The 27150-nt window shown below is 41.2% G+C and overlaps 1 protein-coding gene across 1 annotated transcript in view; it reads right to left on the bottom strand.

Annotated features, from left to right (window-relative positions):
- gpr158a (G protein-coupled receptor 158a) overlaps positions 1 to 27150 on the bottom strand; it is a 597333-nt gene that overhangs the window by 242523 nt on the left and 327660 nt on the right. Inside the window, exon 3 of the mRNA XM_072252053.1 lies at positions 170 to 272. Within this exon, the coding sequence (XP_072108154.1) occupies positions 170 to 272 (103 nt within the window). The remainder of the gene's footprint in view (positions 1 to 169; positions 273 to 27150) is intronic.

The following is a 27150-nucleotide window of genomic DNA, read 5'->3' as shown; positions in this document are numbered from 1 at the left end:
ACCTTAGTATGAATTACAGGTAACATGGTAGAAGGGATATCACTTTTAAATTATTACATAAACTCAGACCAAAAGGACTTTGGGAGTTATGTGCATGCCCCGGGCAAAAGTGGGAAAAAAAATCATGCATTACTTACCAGGCCAATTTCTTTAGTCAAGGGGCACTTACCATGAAAGCTTTTCTGTGAAACACCGCTGGGACGATAGAATCCGGATCGACAAGGACAGTCATAAGCTCCCAGCATGAAACCTCGGCCTTTAGGTGAAATACACTGAAAGGGAAAACAAAGAGAGTAACTGAAGAAGCTGAGTATGATTAGGGATTATCAGCATAATAAAGATCAAAATAAAAGAGCCACAGATGCAAGAAGTCTGAAAAATAGTAACATGAACTAACACATCAAATGCTGGAATGAACCCAAGAAGTCAAACAGCCCAATGGAAAGAGAAATATTTTAACATTTCTGGTCCAAAACTCTTCATCTTGATATGTTCCTCTTCACACAGATGCTGTCTTGTCTATCGACACCTCCTGAATTCTCTATTTTTAACTTCAGAATTCCAGCATCTGCAGTTTTTGATTTTCAACATTTATTTAAAACCCATTTGGTTTACTAACATCCTACAGGGAAAAAAAAATGTAATTTGGCTAACAGAGGACCTGAGACACTCCAACAAGGGCTGACTGATTCCTCGATTTAAATTGGTGCTCAAATCCCGTGAATCATTACATTTTTAATAAACTGAACCCATTTACTGGCAATAGCACCATGTTTGTATTAACATTGGTACTAAATTTACATTGCTGACAACTATTGAAACAGGTATTTGATACAGTTTTCCTCCTTCAACACATCAAATATCTAAAATGGATATTCTCCAGTAATACCAATTAAATTTTTAACCTAATTTCTCTGAAACAGTTCAAGGACCACTGTCAATTTTGTTGCTCACAAGATTTGTAGAGGAGTTAAGAGAGCTGTTAAACACTGTCAGGCTCTGAAATATGATCTCTCCCTGGCTTTAGTGCATTACAGAGTAAGTTGTTCACTGTTGATAATCGTCAAGAGGGAGACAAATTCTCAGTTTCCAGTTAAGATGTGTACGACAGTTTCTAGTAGTTAAAAAGATAAGGAACCCAACTAAAAACACCACTCAAAATACTTTCTGTGTGATAAATTGTGTTAAATTATTGTGGCAAACAGTGAAGGGGTGAGCAATTGTGAGGTGAGTTCAGGGGATAAGCTGAGATGGTGTGTTGCAGAATCCTTGTGGATGGGGTTCAGATGCCCATATATCTGGGAACATGGTTGGATCGCTCTGGGCACCGAAAAGAGAAGTCATGGTCCAGGAGGAGAAGATACAATGCTCATTCAACTGGCCTGCGTGCGAGGTTGGATCGCACTGGGTAGGTTGAGCTTAATCTGAAGAGCTTGAGAGCGGCTTCGGGGTGGGCGACAGATTCTAGGTCTGGATTGAGCCGCTGGGTGAAAATCTGGGCCTGGAGTGATTCACTGAGCAGTGAAATCTAGGTGCAGAGCGAGTTGCAGGGCAGCATGGTCTAGTCCCAGGGCCTTTTGCAGCTGCAGTGCCTGGGTCCTAGTGTGAGGTATGAAATGCTGTTTCAACAATTTAAATGTTGGCCCAGACTGGAAGCGAGAGCTGATTTTGCTTCACTCCTCTCTCCAGGTCATTGGAGCCTTTTGCTGTTCAGTTGTTGGGTTCATTTAAACACTGGCCCAGGGTGACTGAAAAGACAGGGTGTCAGTCAGAACAAGAGTCGATTTTGCTCGTTCACTGTGATGGCCATCTCCATTGTGCTGAGGCCATGAAGACCGCCCCAGCTGCTGTGCTCCATGCCCATTTATATGATGAACTGATAAGTGAGGCTCTGGGCCTACTCCATGCTACCCTGGGTACAGATCTGAGGTCTCAATTTTGGTTCAGAAGGCTGTCGTTTGCTTCAATTCTTTACATGATTTTTATTCTCTTTCTTTCTCTTGTGCATCAAGTGTTGGTCTTCCATTTTTTTTTCTTTAATTTGGTCCTTCAGGATTCTTGCTGAACAAGCAAATCTCGAGGTTGTATAGTTTATACATTCTTTGATAATAAATGGATCTTGAATCTTGAACACAGTTCTCTCCAGCAGCAACAAGGATGCAAAGTTGAGTGCCTCCATTTCTGTTCAGATCCTAGTGGATCTCAATTTCACAGCTATTGGTTTTGGTACTGACTGGGCAGCCTGCTGGAGACCAACATAAATACTAATCTGGCTCCTATGATCTCAACTAGACACCAGTAGAAATCAAAAAAAGGTCCAACAAGACACAGAGTTGTGAACTTCTTGATAGGTAAAAGCAAGTATTCAGCTGTCTTTTTTTCACAAAAGAAGCCTCCAGAATCAAATAAATAAAGTCAAATACAACCACATTTACGCTAAATAAATCTGATTTTGTAAAACCAGTCATTCAAAACAAAATGTTCACTACAAGAGACCAATGAAGGAAAGTAAGTAACAAGAGAATTGCTCATGTTGTCATAGACAGAAAGCATCATTAAGGCAATTTGAGGAAGATTCGAAAAACAAATGATAGATTTGGGTCAAAAGTAGACAGTCTTTGAAGCATTACGTTAGCTAATGATCTATGTCCACGCTGAAGAATAAGGGGACTGAAAGATATCATAGCATTAACTGATGGAAATGAAAATGTGTTTGGAAACATTTCACAACACCAAAGCTCAGCAGAGGTTCAGTGGAATTCTTATGATTCCATTAAATGACAGGCACAAGGCAACGGCAGTCTAACAGAGTACACGTGGTTGACGTTATGGTGCTACAGACAGGAGTGGGCACATAATGGTTATGGTGGAGGACAAATTATCCAATGGTTGGGATAGTATGTTGTAGCATCAGTCATTGCTACATCAGCTGCTTTCTGATAACAGTGGGAGCTAGTATCATGGAGAGCCAAGGGACATTTTGTCTGAGAGCTTTCAAAAGGAATTTCAGCCATGTATGAGTCAGTAAATAAGGCTTACATTAGGGAAAAGACTTTTCATTGTGTGCTTTGCCATTACAACATACACAAAGGAAATCAGGACAAGCTCTGGTGTCTCCTGGACAAAAGATTTAACCTCCCTAGGGTGTGAGGTTAGGGGATGGTCAAAGATCAGAAGGGACTTTGGAAACAAGTTGCACGTTAATAGTTTGAGGATGAGACTTGGTAGAGTGTCAGGCAAAGATTAAATGCCAAGGATCATAGTGGAGAAAGTGGTCAGTTATTGGACAACGCTGGCCAATGGTCAAGATAATCTGTGTGGAGTTGGTATAGGTGTTGGTTGGGTCAACAGTCTGGATAATTGATAGTTAGGTGAGGATTGCTGGTTCACAGTGTGAATTGTTGGAGAGATTGGGAGCTGGTAAGTGGGTGAGTCTGGGGTATCAGACTGGTGGGTGGAGGAATGCGATGAAACCTTGAGAGGTTCCATGGTGGGGGGCATTCAAGAGAAAGGCAGATGATTTAAAGAGGATTTACCTGAGTTTTTATCAGTGCCAAAAACAGACCTACTGAAACATGCAGGATCAGCCCTTTCAAATCCTGCATTATGCAAATATCAATACAAAGCCCAGATGTAACCACAATACATTCATGTGGAGGCTCATCCATGCAAAACTGCATCAGGCACATTGAAACTAAGGCACTTATCAGGAACCAAGTCCTATCACACATAACGCAGCAAGCTGCTGCCCATTAAATGCTGAAGATGTGCTCATGCTACATTGTAATCTCCATGAGCTCATGGCTGGACTACACTCAGAGTTCAGCCAGCAGAAATGAGTCAATAACACCATTAGGATTGTGGAAAGTTGCTTTTTAAAGTTTTCATTTACGTCCGTTTTTCCTCCTTAAATGTGTTTCTGGAACTGTGAGCCTGCAATTTACAGTTTGGAGATCAATAGAGTGATCCAGCACTTTGCTGTCTCCAAGAAGGTTCTGAGAAGCGAGTGTATACTTGGATGGCCTGATGCAAAGAAACTTTGAAATAGGGCACCAGCTGATGTTTGACTCCATTTCACTGAATAAAGCATCTACTAATTGCTGGTGAGACATTGAGGCGGTTTGATGTTTTGTTGTGTTCGTGTTAGTTTTGTTTGTGTGGGGCAGGTTTGTTTTTTCCACTTTGTGCGAAGTGAGAGGTTTTGGGGGTTGATGATTGTGTTGCTGTTCATTTTGTGGTTTTGATGTTTCTCTCTGATCGACTTTCATCGTTTTGTGGCTATCTAGAGAAGATGAATTTCAGATTTGTTCTTGAACTTTTGGCTTCTTCCTCCTTTTGTCAATAATCAGCTCCATAATACCGTGAGACATTGGAGCAGAATTAGGCTATTCGACCCACTGAGTCTGCTCTGCCATTCCAGCATGATTTACTTATTATCCCTCTCATTCCCACTATCCTGCCCTTCTCCCTCTAACCTTTGATGCAACAATTAATCAATAACCCTCCACTTTAAATATACTCAATAACTTGGCCTCCACAGCCTTCTGTGGCAATAAATTCCACAGATTATTCACTCTCTGGCTAAAGAAATTCCTCCTCATCTCTGTTCTAAATAGTTGTCCCTCTATTCTGAGGCTGTGCCCTTTGGTCTTAGACTCACCCACTAAAGGGAACATCGTCTCCACATCCACTCCATCTAAGCCTTTCAGTAGTCGATATGTTCCAATGAGATCCCCCCTAATTCTTCTTAACTTCAGCAAGTATAGGCTCAGCACCATCAAATGCTCCTTATACATTAACACTGTCACTCTCAAAATCATTCTTCTGTATCTCCTCTGGACCTCCTCCAAAGCCAGTACATCTTTTCTTAGATAAGGAGCCCCAAAATTGCTCACAATACTCCAGGCATGGTCCGACCAATACTTTATAAAGCTTCAGAATCACATCCTTGCTCTTATATTCTAGTCCTCTCAAAATGAATGCTAACATTGCATTTGCCTTCCCTACCAACCTGCAGGTTAACTTTGGTGGATTCCTACACAAAGACTCCCAAGTCCCTTTGCACCTCTGAGTTTTGAATATTCTTCCTGTTTAGGAAATATTCCTACCTTTATTCCTTCTACCAAAGTGCATGACTATTCACTTCTCTGCACTATATTCCATTTGCCACTTTGTTTCCCATTCTCCCAATCCGTCTAAGTCCTTCTGCATTTCCCTGCTTCCTCAACACTACCTGCACCTCCAAATGTCTTCGTATCATCCACAAACTTGGCCACAAAGCCATCAATTCTGTCATCCAAATCACTGACGTGTAAAGGGAAAAGAAACCATTCAAATACCAGTCTCCGTGGAATACCATGAGTCACCCACAATCATCCAGAAAAGGCACCCTTCATTCCCACTCTTTGCCTTCTGTCAGTTAGCCAATTTTCTATCCATGCTAGTATCTTTCCTGTGATACCACGGGCTCTTATCTTCTTTAGCAGCCTCATGTGCGGCACCATGTCAAAGACCTTTTGAAAATCCAAATACACAACATTCACCAACTCTCATTTGTCTATCCTGCCTGTTATTTCCTCAAAAAATTCCCACAGATTTGTTGGCACGATTTCTGCATAAGGAAACCATGTTGACTGTGGCCTATATTATCAAGTGCTCCAAGTACCCCAAAACCTCATCCTTAATCTTCCCAACCACTAAAGTCAAACTAACTGGCCTATAATTTCCTTTCTTCTGCCTCCCTCCCTTTCTAAGGAGTAAAGTTACATTTGCAATTTTCTAATCCTCTGTAACCATTCCCGAACCTGGTAATTCTTGAAAGATTATTACTGATGCCTCACAACACAATCTCTCTAACTACCTCTTTTAGAATTGGGGTGCAGTCTATGTGGTCCAGACGACTTATTGATCTTCAGACCTTCAGCTTCCAAAGCACCATTTCCTTAGTAATAGCTGCAACACTCATTTCTGCCTCCTGACACTCTCGAGTTTCTGGCATACTGCTGGTGTCTTTCACAGTGAAGACTGACCCAAATAGTTTATAAACTTCATCCTCCATTTCTTTGTCCCCCACTACTACATCTCTTGTGTCATATTCTGGCGATCATATATCTGCTACCACCTCTATTACTTTTTATATATCTGAAAAACTTCTGGTATCTTCTTTTATATTATCTGCTAGCTTACCTTCATATTTCATCTTTTCTCTCCCTATGGCTTTTTTAGTTGTCTTCTGTTGGTTTTTAAAAGCTTCCCAATTCTATAACTTCCCTCTAAGTTTCTACTGCCTCATCCTATCTTTAGAATACTTCAGGATGTATCTGTCCTGCACCTTCCAACTTGCTCCCAGGAACTCCAGCTCTTGCTGTTCTTCCATCATTCATGCTTTTCCCATACCACTGTAATTCCATTTACTTCACTGTAATATTAATACATCTTCTCCCTCTCAAATTGCTGGGTGAATTCTATCATATTATGCTCATTCCCTCCTAAGGGTTCCTTTACCTTAAGCTTCCTGATCAAATCTGGGTCATTACATAACACCCAATCCAGAATATTCATTCCCCTGGTGGATTCAGCCACAAGCTGTTCTAAAAAGCCATCTTGTAGGCATTCTACAAATTCCCTCTTGGAATCCAGTACCAACCAGCTTTTCCCAATCTTTCTGCATATTGAAATCCAGCATGACTATCGTAACATTGCCTTTTTTTACATGCCTTTTCTATCTCCTATAGTTTATATCCAACATCATATGGCTAATGTTCAGAGGTCTGTATATAATATCACAATCTTTTTATGTTTGCAGTTTCTTAACTCTATACACACAAAGATTCTAATTATTCTGATCCTATAACACCTCTTTCTAAGGATTTCATTTCATTTTTTTTACCAACAGAATCACACCACCCCCTCTGCCTTCCTGCCTGCCTCTTTGATACAATGAGCACCCTTGGATGTTAAGCTCTCAACTACGATCTGCTTTCAGCTACACTCAGCGATGCCCACAACATCATACCTGCCAATCTCTACCTGCCTTATTCTGTATACTGTATGCATTCAAATATAACACCTTCCGCCTCTATTCATCACCCTTTTCAATTTTGCTCCCTTGATACACTTCAACTCAACCAACTGGCTGCAATTTTGCTCTACCATCTGCCTGTTTTACCACTCAGTCTCATTACACACTGCATCTACTTGTATACTAACTGTCCCATCCTTTGCCCTTTCACTCCGGTTCCTGTCTCCCTGCCAAATTAGTTTAAACCCTCCTCAACAGCTCCAGCAAACCTGCCTTCAAGGACTTTGGTTCCCCTTAAATCATCCATTTTGTACACATCACACTCTTCCCAGAAGAAATGCTCTGGGTGAAAGGAATTGGACAGGTTTGACACAGATAGTTTGGAAGGCAGGTGGGCAATTGAACTTCCACTTGATTGCATTTTGGTCTTGCCTTCTCCTTCTTAAGCCCATAGGCTGCCAACAGCAGCTCACCAGAGTCCTCTCTGCTAGGCCAGTCTTTCACTTCCAAGCAAAGATTCTTCCTCTCCCAAGGATGAGTTCCCCAGAGCTTCTGTTGGCATTTGTATAACACTGGGTTGCTAGCCCCATGCCCAATCCTCCTCCTTTCACTGCCGAGCCTGGGACCATCAATGGTGAAATTTTGTATTTTGGTGGCACAACAAAATTTCACAGTATTTCACATAAAAATATTAATATCACCAGTGTCTGTATGGGTGAACATGTATATTATTTGGATAAAGAACAAAATTGTTAGAGGAATTATTTTTTAAATTTCATACTTTCCAAAAAAATGCTCAATCGTTTTAATTTTCTTATTTTAAGACATGCAAGCAGACTTATGCACACATTTTCACAGCTGACAATCACCAATGCAGTCAGGACCTTAAGACAAGTAGAAAACAAACATTGAGAAAATTGAGCACGAAATCAAATTGCTGTATGAAGAAAATAAACAAAAACTGCAGATCCTGTAAATTTCATATACAAGCACAAAATGCCAGCAATGCTAGTTCAAGCAGCAGCTGTGGAAATTGTCAGGTTAAAGATGCAGACTGGCCTGCTGAATTGCTCCAGCAATTCCTGCTTCTGTTCCCTTGCAAATGGAGGATGGGAAGATGCAGTAAAACTCTGATCTGATTCAGAAATCCTGATGGCTTGACAAGTGGTTCATCAGGTTATGGCTTTCCATACCCCCATCCACTCACCAGAGCCCTCTTTCCCCCATTCCCTGTGTAATCACCCTGGCCCCTGCTCCACACTCCTTCCATTTTTGAGCCCCTGCTTTTCATGTTCCCGTCCACGAGTCACAGGGTTGTACAGCACAGAGACAGACCCTTCAGGCACCACACCCATACTGCTTCGTGTACCTATTCACATTATTTCTACTTACCAGTCTTAGGTTCACAGCCTTTTTACACGTCCCCAATGCAGGTTATCTAGATGATTCTGACCTGTTGCCACCACCTACAGGAAGTGTGCTCCATATTCCAACCATTCTCTAACAGATTCCCTATCCCGCAGATTCCCTTTAAACCTCCTACCCTTCACTCTAAACCAATACCTTCTTGTCTTGGTAAAAGTCTTATTTCTATGGTGGCCATGGCTATCTATCCAAATCTAATCTCTCACAATTTTACTGTATAGATCAGGTCACCCCTCAGGCTTCACCACAGCAGGGAAAACAAACACACTCCACTTACCAGGCCCCTCTTTCCTGCACTGCCCATCCACTCACACGGGTATGACTCCTGCTCCACCTGTCCACACACTGATGCTCCCACTCCCTCACTTCCTTACCAGTTCCCAAAGTCCCACTCTCCCTGGAAACTCAACTAGTTTGTTTTCCACAGTACCTTTGGACAATGGGTTCACTGAAATGTGACTGTGCAAGTTTATTTGAAAAATAAAGTGAATTAAAAGTGTGTTAGAGTATTAATAATGTCTGAAGGTCCAGAAAACCTGTTGGCCCGGCATTATTAAACTCCATAGTGTGCCAACTAATGGAGTTTTACCACCTTTGCTTTCTTTTAAACCACATTTTCAGGAACATTCAGGTCAAATACGCTGGACTATGTTAAAAGACAACAGGTTATCTAATTAAAAAGTGGGTGGAAATTTGATTCTCAGCAAATAAAACAGCCCAACCAATAGAAATTGAGCACCAGTTCGTGAGCTGTTGAACTTCAAGGCAAATTGAAATGAGACAAAGGAAAAAAGAATGAAGATACAAGCTTGCAATTAATGAGGTAAATCTTCAATCAATGTGGTTACCGTAACAGAGTGGAGATGTTTTCTCTTATTATTTACTTATTATCATACAGCATGGAGTAGGCCTTCCAGCTCTTCGAGTCATGTTGCTCAGCAATTCCCCAATTTATTTTAGCCTAATCATGGGACAATTTACAATGACCAATTGGTAGGTCTTTGGAATGTGGGAAGAAACTAGAGCACCCGGAGGAAACCCACGAGGTCACAGAGAGAATGCATAAACTCCTTACAGGCAGCAGCGGGAATTGAACCTGGATCGCTGGTACTGTAAACTATTGTGCTAACCACTTTGCTACCATGCCAGCCTGGAAACGATGCAAAAACGTTTTGAAAATAGCATTAGTTTAAATAAAGTACATGTTGATAGGGTGATTAAGAGACGTATGATGTTTATGGCCTTCATTAATTGGGGGGCTGAGTTCAAGAGCCATGAGAAAATATTGCAGCTCTATAAAACTCTGACTAGACCATACTAGGAGTACTTGTACAGTTTTATTTGCCTCACTATAGGAAGTATAAGGAAGCTTTAGAGAAGGTGCAGAGGAGATTTACCAGGATACTGTCTGGATAAGAGGGCGTGTCTTATGAGGATAGATGAGCAAGCTACATTTTTTCTCTTTGGAGCAAGGAGGATGAGAGGAGAACATGAAAGAGATACGTAAGATGATAGGAGGCATGGTTAGCATGAATAGTCAGAGACTTTTTCCCCAGGGCAGAAATGGCTAACATGAGGGTGCATAATTTTAAGATGATTGTAGGGAAATATAGGGAGGGGTAGGTACCAGAGATAGATTGTTTTTTGCATACAGAGTAGTGGATTTGTGGAATGCGCTGTCAGGGTTGCTGGTAGAAGGACATTTAAGAGACTCTTAGATAAGTACATAGATGAAAGAAAAAATAGAGGGATACATGGGAGAACAGGGATAAATTGATCATAGAGTAGATTAAAAGATTGGCACAGCGTTGTGCAACAGAGGGCCTGTACTAGGCTGGATTGCTCTGTTTTATGTTCTATAGACCAGTCTGGATAAAGATGTCAGACTTCCTTCCCTGAAGGACATGAGTGAAACAGATTGGTTTTTAATGACAATCTGATGGTTTTATTTTTACTATTACTTCACTTGCTCATTCTAATTAAGCTGTGGAAACAATACGTCTTTAATTAAAACAATGGCTAACAAATCTATTTAATGCTTCCACAAACTGCAATCTGTGATAGAATAAAATGCTGTGACATTTTGCTAAAAATAAAGATACAATTAAAAGGATTGTTAAATAATTTAAATGCATTACACAATTTGGAACAGTTCTCATTATATTTTTAATGAAAAATATAAAGGTAATTTTAAATAAAGTATGTGGTCCATGAACACTGCATATGTGTGCCAACAATATATGTGAATGGATCCATGCAAGTGTGGAGTCTTGTCGTTTAAAAAAAGTGTGCATAAATAAGGCCATACCTACATTTCAGAATGAATTTCAGAAACTTGATTTGACAAAAATAAAATAACATTGAGCTCTTTGCAGTGTTACTTTAAAAAAAGATCTGGAGATATATTTGTTTTGGGGGGGGTGGAATGCTTAAATCAAATGAACACATCTGATACATAAACTCATTCTACTTTGTTGATATGTGGTTTCCGTTGAGAACCAGCTGCTGTCTCTTCTCTGCCAAGAACTATCATTCTCCAGTGAGGACCAACTCTCAACCTGGCAGTGGTGGACCAGTTCAAATAATTGCAGTAGAAATCTAATATTGCGGAATCTGCAAGTTCTGCAGAATCACAATTTAATAGTGACTTACGTTTTAAACCCTGGCAATAAACTTAATTTTTTCTTTATCTTCTTCCTCTAAGGTATTTCCTCAGTATAAAGAGCAATTTATTTCCACTTCAGTTTAATGTGGTCTCAAGGACCTGATGAGGCCAGAGTGGGAACTGCAGCTCATTCCACATGTGGAGCAGGCATGCGAGGTTGGAATCTCAGAAATTATTATTATTAATATTTTTACAAGAGGTTTCTCTCTGTCACTTAACACTGGACCTCTGTGTGCTCCTAAGGAATTCGTAATACCATCCCCAAGTTCCTTCTTCACTTGGAGCAAGCATTGGCCAGAGCTTTCCAGGAGGCAATCTGAATGTTTAGTTTCTTGAAGTCATAATGAGATTGAAGCTTTCAGCATTGGAACAGACTACATGGCTCACCATATCCATGCATCAATCAGCACTATTCCCTGCATGGCCTACCATATCCATGCATCTATCAACACTAAGCCCATCTCCCAGCACTTGGCCCATACCCTCCTATGTCTAAGTGATTCTAGTGCTTGTCTAGAGACTTCTTAAATGTGTTCACAACCCTCACTTTGACCACCTCTTGGACAGCCATTCCAAGTACTTGTGGTGGTGGCATCCGTTAGTCTCGCGAGACCATGGATCTGCGCCTGGAAAGTCTTGCTTCAGTCTGTGTTACAGCAGCGTCTGTTGTGGCTGTAGAGTCCCACACGGGGTGACAGTCTCGGCTGCAGCGACTGCACTTGAAGGCATTGTCCTTCAATGTTGTCTTGGTGCTGTTTTTTCCGACGAGTGCGCTTTTCTTCAGCAGCAAGCCTCAGCTTCTCTTCTCCTCTTTTTAGACCTCTGCATAGTTCCAGCCTCCAGTGAGAGCGATCGCTTGCGAAGTCCTCCCACCTCTCGACGTTCATTACTTACCTGGTACTTATCTGGGCGATAAAGATCCACTTCATATCCTCTCTGTATTATAAGGCATGGAAACTGACCTTTTGATCCAATTCCTCTATGCCAACCGTGGTTCCCACCAAACTACCCCCATTTGCCTGCAGTTGGCCAATATCTCTCTAAAACTCTCCAATCCACATACTTCAAATATTTTAAGACTGTTATTGTACCTGCCTCTGCCAATTTCTGCAGCTCATTCCATACATGCACCACCCTCTGTGTGAATCCCCTTTATCCTAAATCTGCATCCCTTTGCTCTGTCTGTCTCTGAGATGAGGAAAATTTCCTGCAACCTAGCCTGTTCATACCCCTGTGAGTTCTATATACCTCAGTCATGTCCCTTCACCTCCAATGATTGAGTGAGAACAGACCTAGCTTCTCCAATTTCTCCTCATAACTGAAGGGTTTCGTCCCAGGCAGTGATCTTGTGAATCTGTTGTGCACCATTCTTAACATTTTTACATCTTGCTATACGGTAAATGTATACAGTATACAGTACTCCAGATGAGACCTAACCAAACTTTTATGAAGTTGGAACATAGCTTCTCTGTTTCTGCATTCAATAGCTTGATTTATGAAGTCCAGTACACCATCTGCACCATTAACCACGTTGCCTACTTGCACTGTGACCTTTACAGATCTCTGGTCTTGTACTCTAGGTCTTTTCAATTCACCAGTGCTCCCTAAGACTTTATCATTAATGGTACTTGAACTAGCCCTATTAGTACTCCCAAAACCTCATTTTGATTGAACTCCATTTGCTATTTCTGGGCCCATTTCAATCAACCTAAAACCTCATACTACCTTCTGCACGATCCACAAATCCACCAATCCTCATGTCATCTGCAAACTTCCTGATCACATGTCCTACCTACATAATGTAAAGAATTTTACTCCTTATGTATGTGAAGGATGTAAGAAATAATGTCAATCCAATTCAATTCACATAGCAATCATTCACATACGTAAGAAAGAGCAAAGGTCCCACTGCTGATCCACGTGGAGACCTGGTAGAGGTTTATAGATTACAAGAGGCATAGATATGGTAGATAGTCATAGTTTTGTTCCCTCTGGGATAGAAATGTCAAGTACTAGATATAGGGAACTTTAAAGTAAAAGTGGGAATGTCCAAGGGTGATGTGTGAAGTGTTTTTTTTTAATATAAGACACAGAGTGGTTAGTGCCTGCAACCTGCTTCCAGGAATAGTAACACACACAAAATGCTGGAGGAACTCAGCAGGCCAGACAGCACCTATGGAAAAGAGCACAGTTGACTTTTCGGGCTGAGAACCTCTATCATGCCTGGGGAACTGGAGGACTGATGAAGGGTCTCGGCCTGACGCATAGACTGTACTCTTTTCCATCAGTGCTGTCTGGCCTGCTGAGATCCTCCAGCATTTTGTGTGTGTTGCTTGGATTTCCAGAGCCTGCACATTTTCTCTTGTGTGTGCCAGGAGTAGTGGGGTGGAAGCCACACAATCCACACCATAGTGGTGTGCAGGAGCAATTCAGGCAGGCAGAGAGTGGAGGGGTTTAAATATTATGCAGGCAGATAGATCTTGTTTAATTTGGCATCGTGGATGGAATAACAATCATGGACCATAGGGCCTGTTCTTATGTTGTACTGTTCTATGTTTTATCCAATTTCACCTCATAATTAAAATCCTCCAAGCTACATCCTTATGAATCTACTCTGCACTCTCTCCAGTGCACCCACAGCCTTCCTAATAGTGTGGCACCCAGAGTAGCACGTTGTATTTCAAGAGCTGTTTAACCAGCATTCTCTAAAGCTGTAAGGTAATATCCAACTTTTTTTATTTTATGCTCTAAGCTATGGAGGCAAGAGCATCATTTTCCTTCATTACCACCATACCTAACTATTTTAGCCACTTGGGCCTAACCCTCTCCCCCCAAGATTCTTATGAGCAATCTCCCTTCTCACTGCTGCCATCAGGAAGAAGGGACAGGAGCTTTAGGTCCCACACCACCAGGTTCAGAAACTGTATGACTCCTCAACCTTCATGCTCCTGAACCAGCATGAGTAACTTCATTCACCCTAACTCTGAACTGATTCCATAACCTAGGGACCCACTTTCAAGGGCCCTGCAACTCATTTTCTCAATATTTATTGTTTATTTATTTATTATTATTAACTTTGTTTTTCTCTTTTGCATTTGCATAGTTCGTTGTCTTCTGCACATTGTTTGCCTTTGTGTTCAATTTCTCATTGTGCTTCTTTGTATTTACTGTGAATGCCAGCAAGAAAATGTATTTCAGAGTCAAACAGTGAAAAATATGTAGTTTGTTAATAAATTTTCTTTGAATTTTGAAGATTTCCCTTTAAGAAAACGATGCTGACTTCAGTCTATTTTATCATATCTAAGAACACCGAAACCTTATCCTTAATAATGGTCTCTAACAACTTTGCAACTACTGAAGTCAGGCTAATAGTCATATGAATATACATGGCATCAGGGACGCTAAGCTGCATCAAACTGTGTTTGATGGAGTGCTGATTAGCTAAGACTAATGGCTAGTGCTGAGGGACTGCATCAAAGTTCTCAAAGTTCAAACTGTTTATATGCCACTGACATCAGTTTGTTTTATCCTCACCACTAGTAAACATTCCACCTCCTATTTAAAGGTTGGAGACTGATGTTAAGAGGTGACAAAAATATCAAATTCCTTTTTCCCTTAACTCCATCACAAAGTAGCCCAATTAGAACTGATGGCTTATGTCCAGCATTTCAATGAGGCCTGGACATAAAAACTGTCTGAGCCTTTGTGGCTGTTAACAGGTGGCTGGAAGAGATGCCCTCTTACCATCCACCTGATTTGAAGAAGTGGAAGTCAGATCCTGACGATTCACCGTTATTTAGAAGAAAATCATGAGTGAGCTTTAATTATTTGTTTGGCACTGTTCCTTTTTTAAACATGGCAGAAGGGATAAGCCAGGTAACTGCAGACCAGTGAGTCTTGTGTCAGTAGTGAAATGTACTGAATAGATTGCAGCTGATTGATAGAGTCGATTAGGTACCCTGTGTATGAAGGGTTCTCTCTTTCCACACGGGCTTTTAATTGTGCATGTGTTTTCATCTCGATGGGCCTGGTTCGTCACTCCCACACCCAGCATGTACCATTACTAGCATGATACAATAAAAAAGTTTAATCATACTACCCCGTTGTTGTTCTTGCTCTGCACATGCGTTACGAGTGGGAGGAAAGTTCTCGGTGAAACTTCTAAGGGATAAAATTGTATACATTTGAAAGGCAGGGTCTGATTAGGAAAGTCAGTATGGCTTTGTGCAGGGGAAGTCCTGTCAACCGAATCTAAATGAAGTTTTTGAGGAGGTAACTTGGAAGACTGATGAATGCAGGGTGTTAAAAATTATCACTACTGTATTGACTTCAGTAAGGCATTTGGCTAGGTTCTGCATGGTATGCTTTTGCAAAAGATTTGGTCACATCGTAAGCTGGTTAATTGGATCCAAAATTAGCTGATGGAAGGCAGTGGTGGATAGATGTTTTTTTTTCTGATTGAAAGTCTGCAAATAGTGGTGTACTGCAGGGATTAGTGATGTACTGTATATGAATGACTTGGTTATGAATGTAGGAGATACGAATCCTAAGTTTTCAAATGCATAAAAGTTAGTCAATAGACAATAGACAATAGACAATAGGTGCAGGAGTAGGCCATTCAGCCCTTCGAGTCAGCACCACCATTCACTGTGATCATGGCTGATCACCACAATCAGTACCCCGTTCCTGCCTTCTCCCCATATCCCTTGACTCCGCTATCATTAAGAGCTCTATCTAACTCTTTCTTGAAAGCATCCAGAGTATTGGTCTCCACTGCCTTCTGAGGCAGAGCATTCCACAGAGTCACAACTCTGTGTGTGAAAAAGTTTTTCCTCAACTCCGTTCTAAATGCCCTAACCCTTATTCTCAAATTGTGGCCTCTGGTTCTGGACTCCCCCAACATTGGGAACATGTTTCCTGCCTCTAGCATGTCCAATCCCTTAATAATCTTATATGTTTCAATCAGATCCCCTCTCATCCTTCTAAATTCCAGTGTATACAAGCCCAGTCGCTCCAATCTTTCAACATATGACAGTCCTGCCATCCCGGGAATTAACCTCGCGAACCTCCGCTGCACTCCCTCAGTAGTAAGAATGTCGTTCCTCAAATTTGGAGACCAAAACTGTACACAATACTCCAGGTGTGGTCTCACAAGGCCCTGTACAACTACAGAAGGACCTCTTTGCTCCTATACTCAACTCTCCTTGTTTTGAAGGCCAACATACCATTAGCTTTCTTCACTGCCTGCTGTACCTGCATGCTTACTTTCAGTGACTGATGAACAAGGACACCAAAATCTCGTTGTACTTCCCCTTTTCCTAATTTGACACCATTCAAATAGTAATCTGCCTTCCTGTTCTTGCCACCAAAGTGGATAACCTCACATTTGTCCGCATTAAACTGCATCTGCCCACTCACCCAACCTGTCCAAGTCATCCTGCATTATCTCAACATCCTCTGCACATTTCACACTGCCACCCAGCTTTGTGTCATCTGCAAATTTGCTAATGTTACTTTTAATCCCTTCATCTAAATCATTAATGTATATTGTAAATAGTTGCGGTCCCAGCACCAAGCCTTGCGGTACCCCACTAGTCACCGCCTGCCATTCTGAAAGGGACCCGTTAATCCCTACTCTTTGTTTCCTGTCTACCAACCAATTTACGATCCATGTCAGTACCCTACCTCCAATACCATATGCTTTAATTTTGCCCACTAATCTTCTATGTGGGACCTTATCAAAGGCTTTCTGAAAGTCCAGGTACGCTACATCCACTGACTCTCCCTTGTCCACTTTCATAGTTACATCCTCAAAAAATTCCAGAAGATTAGTCAAGCATGATTTCCCCTTCGTAAATCCATGCTGACTCGGACTGATCCTGTTATTGCTATCCAAATATGCTGCTATTTCATCTTTTATAATTGACTCCAGCATCTTCCCCACCACTGGTGTCAGGCTAACTGGTCTATAATGCCCTGTTTTCTCTCTCCCTCCTTTCTTAAAAAGTGGGATAACATTAGCTACCCTCCAGTCCTCAGGAACTGATCCTGAATCTATAGAACATTGGAAAATAATTACCAATGCATCTACGATTTCTAGAGCCAGCTCTTTAAGTACCCTGGGATGCAGACCATCAGGCCCTGGGGATTTATCAGCCTTCAGTCCCATCAGTCTATCCAACACCATTTTCTACCTAATGTGAATCTCCTTCAGTTCCTCCATTACCCTAGGTCCTCCGGCCACTATTACATCTGGGAGATTGTTTGTGTCTTCCCTGGTGAAGACAGATCCAAAGTACCTGTTCAACTCGTCTGCCATTTCCTTGTTCCCCATAATAAATTCAACCGCTTCTGTCTTCAAGGGCCCAATTTTGGTCTTAACTAATTTTTTCCTCTTCACATACCTAAAGAAGATTTTACCATCCTCCTTTCTACCCTTGGCTACCTTGCCTTCGTATCGCATCTTTTCTCCCCGTATTGCCTTCTTAGTTATCCTCTGTTGCTCTTTAAAAGTTTCCCAATCCTCTGGCTTCCCTCTCATCTTTGCTATGTTATATTTCTTCTCTTTTATTTTTATACCATCCTTGACTTCCCTTGTCAGTCACTTACTCCCCTTAGAATCTTTCTTCCTCCTTGGAATGTACTGATCCTGCACCTTCTATATTATTCCCAGCAATACCTGCCATTGTTGTTCCACTGTCATCCCTGCTAGGATATCTTTCCAGTCAACTTTGGCCAGCTCCTCCCTCACGGCTCCATAGTCCCCTTTGTTCAACTGCAATACTGACACTTCCGATTTTCCCTTCTCCCTCTCAAAGTGTAGTTTAAAATTTGTCATATTATGGTCACTACCTCCTAATGGCTCCTTTACCTCGAGTTCCCTTATCAAATCTGGTTTATTACATAACACTAAATCCAGAATTGCCTTCTCTCTGGTAGGTTCCAGTACAAGCTGCTCTAAGAATCCATCTCCAAGACACTCCACAAACTCCCTTTCTTGGGGTCCAGTACCAACCTGATTTTCCCAGTCTACCTGCATGTTAAAATCCCCCATGACAACTGTAGCATTACCTTTGCTCATGCCAATTTTAACTCTTAATTCAACTTGCACCTTATATCCAGGCTACTGTTTGGGGGCCTATAGGTAACTCCCATTAGGGTCATTTTGCCCTTACAATTTCTCAGTTCTATCCATACTGACTCTACATCTCGATTCTATGTCACCCCTCGCAAGGGACTGAATATCATTCCTCACCAACAGAGCCACCCCACACCCTCTGCCCACCTGTCTGTCCTTTCGATAGGACATATACCTTGAATATTCATTTCCCAGCCTTGGTCCTCATTTTGTGGTAGTCATTTTGTAGATAGTGAGGACGTTTGTTTGAGGCCTCAGAGGGATATAGATCTGATGGAAATTTGGATAGAGAATTGGCAGTGTGTGTTCAAGTAGATAGGGCTGGGAATATTTAGCAAATAGTTGGTTGCTCAGATGATTGATCTTCATGGCCTAAGGTAGAAGGAGATGAGTTATACAGCTTTCGTTACATGCACGTGCAGTTCAACTCTTTGAGTGATTATGCAGAAAGTTTGAAGTTAATAACTCATCTCATTCTATCCTAGGCCATAAACTTATCAATCACCCCTGCTGTGGACCACTTTCTGGAGGTCCAAGACGCCAACTTCAACAAAGAAGGGATCCATATGCTCCACAACCGCTGGACTAAGTGTGTAAATGTAGGTGGGGACTATGTTGAAAAATAAATGTGTCAGGTTTTCTAAAATTGACTCCTTCTACCTTAGGCCACAAACTTATCAATCACCCCTCGTAGAGATGTTTGAGCTTGCCCAGCCACACAATTGTGTGTGTAGTGAGAGTAGAGCAGAGGGCTGAGATAGGCCAGTGTTGACTGTCAGCAAGAGGGAGATGTTATTTCTGATCTGCACTGACTGCTGTCTCCCAATGAGGAAGTCAAGGATCCACATGTTGATTAGTACTGAGAGTATGATGGTGTTGAGCGCTGAGCTGGTATCAGTCAACAGCAGCCTGATGTAGGTATTGTTATTGTCCAGGTGGTCCAAGGCCAGGTGGAAATTCAGCGAAGTGGCATCCAATTTGCACCTCGATGAGTTAATCATGAAGTATACTCCACCTCCTCTGCATCTATTTTCATGTATCCTTTAAGTGGAATTAATTTAACAAATTAAGAAGATATAATTTCCTAACTATGCAGCCAGTAATTAGTAATTACTGTGGAAGCATAGAGGGGCATTGTGCTACTCCACGCTGTTGGATAAACATTTTAGCTTCTGTGTTTGCTGATGCAACAAAACATTTTGAAAGGCTGCTATTTATGTGACATATATTTTGAGATTTTCTTGTTACTTGGGTAGAGATCCAGCTGTACCTTTGCCTCTCATTTAAAGTTATTACAATATCACAGCACCCATAGTTATTTTGTAACATTGCCCCTTTCCTTTTTAACAGAACAACACAACATAATACTTCCCAAATTTCACTGATACATGCACAAATTCTGCCAATTACTTGAAAAACATGTTCAGTACTTAGCATTTAATTCAATATATTCATGAATTTCTATAAAAGTTCACACCAACATGGATCTGAAATTTTATATTTATCTTTTGTGCTTTGAGTAAACTAACATGGAGAATACTGATTGTGCCAGCATTGATTCACCAGGTCTTCAGAGAATCTTGTGATATTTTTCAGCAGAAAGCCAATTTTGTTGGAGGATTGTCTATACCAATATTTGTTCTCCTTTGAACAGAGGTCAATGAAATGGATGGAGATTATAGTGATACATGCGTTCCACAAAATCATCCTGTCACTCCGTCTCTATGAAGAACCTCCAGCTTTATTTGATTTGTTTTATTCTCAAAGAGTAAATCCTGTGTGCTTGAACCTCAAGAAAACTGAAACAAAATGGCAGTCTGTTCAGGCGCATTTTATTCTGCCCATTCCCCCTTTTGCTTCATTAAGAACCTAAACGTCTATTTCAAGGAAGCTAAAAGTTCATTGTTGTAGAATTAGTTTTATTTTCACTAGTTGTTGGCAGGTAGCCAATACAAATGGCAAGCATTAAAAAAGAATTAAAAATTCATTAAAAATGAATAAAGATCACCTAAGGCAAAAGAAATATACATTTCCCCATTCATTTCTGCAAATAATCTTCCAGACAATCAACTACTCATCAATAACACATCAGATTACATTTTCACTAAAGCAAACAATTCCTTGTAGCAGAATATGCAGAATTATGTATTGATAGATTCAGCTCCTGCAGTGAAAAATAACCAGCTACGCACCTCTACATCTAACAAATACAAGGTATAAACTTAATTTGAGTAACCTGTATCTTAACTGAATAAATAGAAGTTTGATCTACTTGCATTTCAAACACAAGGCTGGCTTTCTCTCTGAATGATTAATTGAGTCAACAGATATATTGCCCTGGTAAAACCCATTCAGCCTCCTTCATGCAAGACCATACAGCCAAGGATAAAATAGTACAAGCAATGCTACTCATTTAAATAAATAAATATCTGTTGTTTTGTATTTGTTTAATTAATAAATGCACCCTATTGGGCAAATGATGACTATAGTGTGGCCCTAAGCCATCTATTTCAGATACTATATCATTATTCTTTGTTTAGTAAGCTAGACTACATTACAGCTAGCATCAGCACTGTGCTCAAGAAGAATCTCAGGGTTGGATATGGTGACAATATGTATTGTGATAACAAATTTACTTTGAACTTTACTTAATCCTTCAGCAAGAATGCATAAGTTGTGTAAAACCAAAATGGATCAAGATTCATATTTCAAGGTACTGTGGAGGATCCCATAGAACCATAGAACCATAGAACCATAGAAACTACAGCACAGAAACAGGCCTTTTGGCCCTTCTTGGCTGTGACGAACCATTTTCTGCCTAGTCCCACTGACCTGCACACAGACCATATCCCTCCATACACCTCCCATCCATGTATCTGTCCAATTTATTCTTAAATGTTAAAAAAGAACCCACATTTACCACCTCGTCTGGCAGCTCATTCCATACTCCCACCACTCTCTGTGTGAAGAAGCCTCCCCTAATGTTCCCTTTAAACTTTTCCCCCCTCACCCTTAACCCATATCCTCTGGTTTTTTTCTCCCCTTGCCTCAGTGGAAAAAGCCTACTTGCATTCACTCTATCAATACCCATCATAATTTTATATACCTCTATCAAATCTCCCCTCATTCTTCTACGCTCCAGGGAATAAAGTCCTAACCTATTCAACCTTTCTCTGTAACTGAGTTTCTCAAGTCCCGGCAACATCCTTGTAAACCTTCTCTGCACTCTTTCAACCTTATTTATATCCTTCCTGTAATTTGGTGACCAAAACTGAACACGATACTCCAGATTCGGCCTCACCAATGCTTTATACAACCTCATCATAACACTCCAGCTCTTATACTCAATACTTTGATTAATATAGGCCAATGTACCAAAAGCTTTCTTTACGACCCTATCGACCTGTGACGCCACTTTTAGGGAATTTTGTATCTGTATTCCCAGATTCCTCTGTTCCACTGCACTCCTCAGTGCCTTACCATTAACCCTGTATGTTCTACCTTGGTTTGTCCTTCCAACATGCAATACCTCACACTTGTCTGTATTAAACTCCGTCTGCCATTTTTCAGCCCATTTTTCCAGCTGGTCCAAGTCCCTCTGCAGGCTCTGAAAAGCTTCCTCACTGTCTACTACACCTCCAATCTTTGTATCATCAGCAAATTTGCTGATCCAATTTACCACATTATCATCCAGATCATTGATATAGATGACAAATAACAATGGACCCAGCACTGATCCCTGTGGCACACCACTAGTCACAGGCCTCCACTCGGAGAAGCAATTCTCTACTACCACTCTTTGGCTTCTTCCATTGAGCCAATGTCTAATCCAATTTACCACCTCTCCATGTATACCTAGCGACTGAATTTTCCTAACTAACCTCCCATGCAGGACCTTGTCAAAGGCCTTACTGAAGTCCACGTAGACAATATCCACTGCCTTCCCTTCATCCACTTTCCTGGTAACCTCCTCGAAAAACTCCAATAGATTGGTCAAACATGACCTACCATGCACAAAGCCATGTTGACTCTCCCTAATAAGTCCCTGCCTATCCAAATGCTTGTAGATTCTGTCTCTTAGTACTCCCTCCAATAACTTACCTACTACCGACGTTAAACTTACTGGCCTATAATTTCCCGCATTACTTTTCGATCCTTTTTTAAACAACAGAACAACATGAGCCACTCTCCAATCCTCCGGCACCTCACCTGTAGACAGCGACATTTTAATTATTTCTGCCAGGGCCCCTGCAATTTCAACACTAGTCTCCTTCAAGGTCCGAGGGAACACCCTGTCAGGTCCCGGGGATTTATCCACTTTAATTTTCCTCAAGACAGCAAGGACCTCCTCCTTTTTGATCTGTACAGTTTTCATGATCTCACAACTTGTTTCCCTTAATTCCATAGACTTCATACCAGTTTCCTTGGTAAATACAGACGCAAAAAACCTATTTATACCTGTAAAAGCTCTTTGGATTATCCTTCACTTCGACTGCCAAGGCAACCTCATGTCTTCTTTTAGCCCTCCTGATTTCTTTCTTAAGTATTTTCTTGCACTTCTTATACTCCTCAAGCACCTTATTTACTCCCTGCTTCCTATACATGTCATACAACTCCCTCTTCTTCTTTATCAGGATTGCAATATCCCTTGAGAACCAACGTTCTTTATTCCTATTCACTATTCCATGTTAATGCTGAACTTTTTAAACAAACTGTGAGCTAGAATGGTAACCTGAAAGTATTTGTGTATACAATCTTTTCTTCTAGACACTTGCTTCGTGACTGCAGTAGTGAGTAGAGTGATCAGAAGATGTCTTTGCTAGGTTTATCCTTAACACATGTTTGCAAGTGTGAACACTAGAAGATGAATTTATCAGAAAGTTGACAAAGTCAGATGTTTTCCACATGAAAATATCTTTGTTGTGCTAGTGGTTGGACACCAAATATTCTTAGATTTGGTAATTTGCGGCTACCTGGAAGCAAATAGGAGAGGGATAGGACAATCAAAGTGAGTGTTGTGATGATGTATTTCTTACCAGTGTCATTTTAAAACTACATAGGAAAGGGAAAGGTACAAGGAAGGGGAAAAACCTGCCAGTAGCTGTAGACAAAGATAGTTCCACATTTTGAGTAGTCACCAGCATGGGTTCCAATAAAAATGATCCAGAATTAAAGAGTAAATAATATTCAAAGTTGGAGAGAGTAACACACATGAAATGCTGGGGGAAGTCAGCAGGTCAGACAGCATCTGCGAAGAGGCGATATTTGGGGCTGTGGGCCTTCATCAGGCCTGAAATATAGACTCTTTATTCCTTTCCGTAGATGCTGCCTTTCCTGATGAGTTCCTCCAGCATTTTGTCTGTGTTACTCTGTACTTCCAGCATCTGCAGAATCACTTGTGTTTAAAGTTAGAGTGAGTTTTCAAGGAAACTCAGATAGAACTGGCTACCTATAGACAGGGAGATAAGCTAGGTGTTGAAGCTGTCTAAGGTACAGGCAGATCATATTCCAATTTGAGAGTATGTACTATTTCATTTCATACCTTCACTAATTTCTTGAAATGCTTAATGTCATTATTTCTAGTGCCTGTTTATTTATTATCTTGTTGGTTGTTTTTTTTAAAACCAGCCTTTGGAAAGAATGGTGGGTCTGCTGCCTTGATTAGTTTGCCAGACCCTGAAAAGAGCCATCCCTGAAAGATGTGCACTTCAACACAGGGGAAGGACAGAACTGATCTGACTGCCATGCCATGTACGTTCAAGTAAACAGTCTAAAGCTTACATATGATTCTGTGATCAGAAGAATGTAAATGTTCTTGAAACCATATCCCCAGCAAAGTCAGCATGCAGAATGAGAAATGCATGTGGTGGCCAAAAAGTTCTATTCAAAAGGTTCAAAGGAACATCTAAACAAGCCTGGTGCATTTTGGAAACAAGTCCTGAGGACTGATGAAGTTAAAATAGAACTTTTTGGCCACAGTGAGCAAAGGTATGTTTGGAGAAAAAAGGGTGAAAAATTTCATAAAAAGAACCCTTCTCCAACTGTTAAGCACGGGGGTGGATCGATCATGCTTTGGGCTTGTGTTGCAGCCAGTGGCACAGGGAATATTTACTGGTAGAGGGAAGAATGAATTCAATTAAATACCACAAATTCTGGAAGCAAACATCACACCGTCTGTAAAAAAGCCGAAGATGAAAAGAGGATGGCTTCTACAACAGGAACCTAAACACACCTCAAAAATCCACAATGGACTACCTCAGGCACAGGCTGAAGGTTTTGCCATGGCCCTCACAGTCCCCTGACCTAAATATCATCGAGAATCTGTGGATAGATCTCAAAAGAGCAAGATGGCCCAAGAATCTCACAGAACTGGAAGCCTTTTGCAAGGAAGAATGGGCAGAAATCCACCAAACAAGAATTGAAAGACTCTTAGCTGGCTACAGAAAGCATTTACAAGCTGTGATACTTGCCAAAGGGGGTGTTACTAAGTACTGCCATGCAGGGTGCCCAAACTTTTGCTTCAGGCCCTTTTCCTTTTTTGTTATTTTGAACTGTAGAAGATGGAAATAAAAAAAAGTTTTCTTGCTTAAAATATTAAAGAAATGTGTCATCGTTAACTTTATGCCTTTTGGAAATCAGTTCATCTTTTATTTGCTTAGCTATTCAGAGCAACAGAAATTTTGACCAAGGGTGCCCAAACTTATGCATGCCACTGTAGTCCCACTGTCTTATGGGCAGTCTCGGGAGAGATGAAGGCTACGTGAGTAAATCCAGTCAGCAAATCTGGAGCGGAGCTCCTCAGTTGGCTGGAGGTCTTTGGATATCCTTCCGGCAGCTGCTGGTACCAAACATATTGCTTCATAACCTTTCCTTTGGACTATACTGGTGAGGCCGAGAGGTGGATCTTGATGACTGGGCATCTCAGGATATCCATACCTTCCACCTAGGCTTATGATGATGATGATAATCATCACCCATTATCCTTCAAGTCAGATGGATTCCAACCAACATTGTTTTCTAAAAATATACTTCAATCATAATATGAATGATAAATACAATTGAAACATGACTTCCTCTGTGTTCTATGTGCCATTCTCTTACAAGAGACACTACATGCCTTTACAAAACACCAATGCCACTCTTGTTTGACCTTTAAAAAAACATCGGTGAAGCTTTGAGAGGCTTCCGATGATAGGCGAACCTCAGACTGTAGAGCTAAAGAGCATCCTTTGGCATGTACTTCTGCAACTTGTTAAGTGCTAGTCAGCAGTATTTACTTGCAGATACCTTATACTGGTAGATCAATAAGTTTGGGCAGATTAAAGCATGTCTTCTCCAAGTTGATCCTCCAGCAGCAATCAATGTTTGTCTCAACATGTGTCCTAGGGAACAGTCCACGGAGTACTGAGTCCTGTGTGATGTTACTGCTGAACAACGAATGCAGCTGATCAATAAACAATGCAAGATGGATAACAAATTTCCTATTTGTGCCCTCTCCACCTCATCTGTCTCTGCTGCCACCTTTAATAAGCCTTGTATCAGCAAATGCAAATTACTGTAATGATTTCTGTTTGAATGGGATGAGCCCAGGATTATTTCAATGTCTAGGCTTCTTTTAAATGCTGCAAGCAGCGATATTGACTAAACTAGTAAGTTTAGCTGCCCACACTAACATCAAACAAGTACTGGGTCTTCTAGTAAGCAGTGAGAAGCAGAAAACCTTCCCTTCTAATCAGGATAGAGGTGTCTTAAATCTGCAAGATTAATAGCTTCATTGAATGCCCCAACATTGCTTGGTCTTTTGCATTTCACAAATCAGCTGTGGTTTATAACAAGAAGGAGATGCACCCAGAATTACAGAAAGGCATCAGCACAGAAGGTCATTCCAGTCTGTTTCTGTGTTAATCCTATATGAGAACTATTCAGCTTGTTCTATTCCCCTATCCTCTCCCTTAGCCATGCATTTTTCCCTTTCTGTATCCAGTCATTTTCAGAATGCTAAGCCTAGATCTGGCTTCATTTGCCTGGAAAGCAATTCTGACCCAAACTATGCAGCATGTAGAACAAAATATTTTTTTCATCTCATCTTTTGGCTTGATGGCTAGTCACTTTCATCATCTGTCCTCTGACACTTGGCCATCCTGCCAAAGGAAACAGCTTTCCTCTGTACAGTTCATCTACTATTCATGACTTTGAATACCTCAGTCAGAATCCCATACAGCCCATATCCCTCTAAACCTTTCCTTTTCCATCCATGCACTTGTCTAATTGCCTTTTAAACATTGTAAATAGACCATAAGACATTTGGCCTGTTGAGTCTGCTCCACCATTCAATCATGGCTGATCCTTTTTTCCCCTCCTCAGACCCTCTACCATTTCCCCTGGCAGCTCATTCCATATACCCATCACCCTCTGTATTCCTCTTCACGATAGGCCAGTGCAAAATGCCACAACCATCCATCCTCCTTCCCCAGGAGCACCCCTTTGACTCAAGGAGCTCTTGGATAACTCTTGGAACTAGGAGGTAATATATCTACAACTGACTCATGCTGCTGAGAGTTACCCCATGTTCAACATGGAACAAATGCAGACAGATAGCTCAGAACTACAAGCAGATGTTGCCGAATGCCATTGTCCTTAAAAACAAAACTACTTTTGTTACATCCTCGTAAACACGAGGAAATCTGCAGATGCTGGAGTTTCAAGCAACTCACACAAAAATTGCTGGTGAACACAGCAGGCCAGGCAGCATCTATAGGAAGAGGTACAGTCAACGTTTTGGGCCGAAACCCTTTGTCAGGACTAACTGAAAGAAGAGACAGTAAGAGATTTGAAAGTGGGAGGGGGAGGGGGAGATCCGAAATGATAGGAGAAGATGCGGCGGGGAGGGGGGGATGAAGC

This window comes from Mobula birostris, chromosome 3 (assembly GCF_030028105.1).
Source record: "Mobula birostris isolate sMobBir1 chromosome 3, sMobBir1.hap1, whole genome shotgun sequence".
Taxonomy (NCBI): Eukaryota; Metazoa; Chordata; class Chondrichthyes; order Myliobatiformes; family Myliobatidae; genus Mobula; species Mobula birostris.
This window is presented reverse-complemented; position numbering and strand designations above follow the sequence as displayed.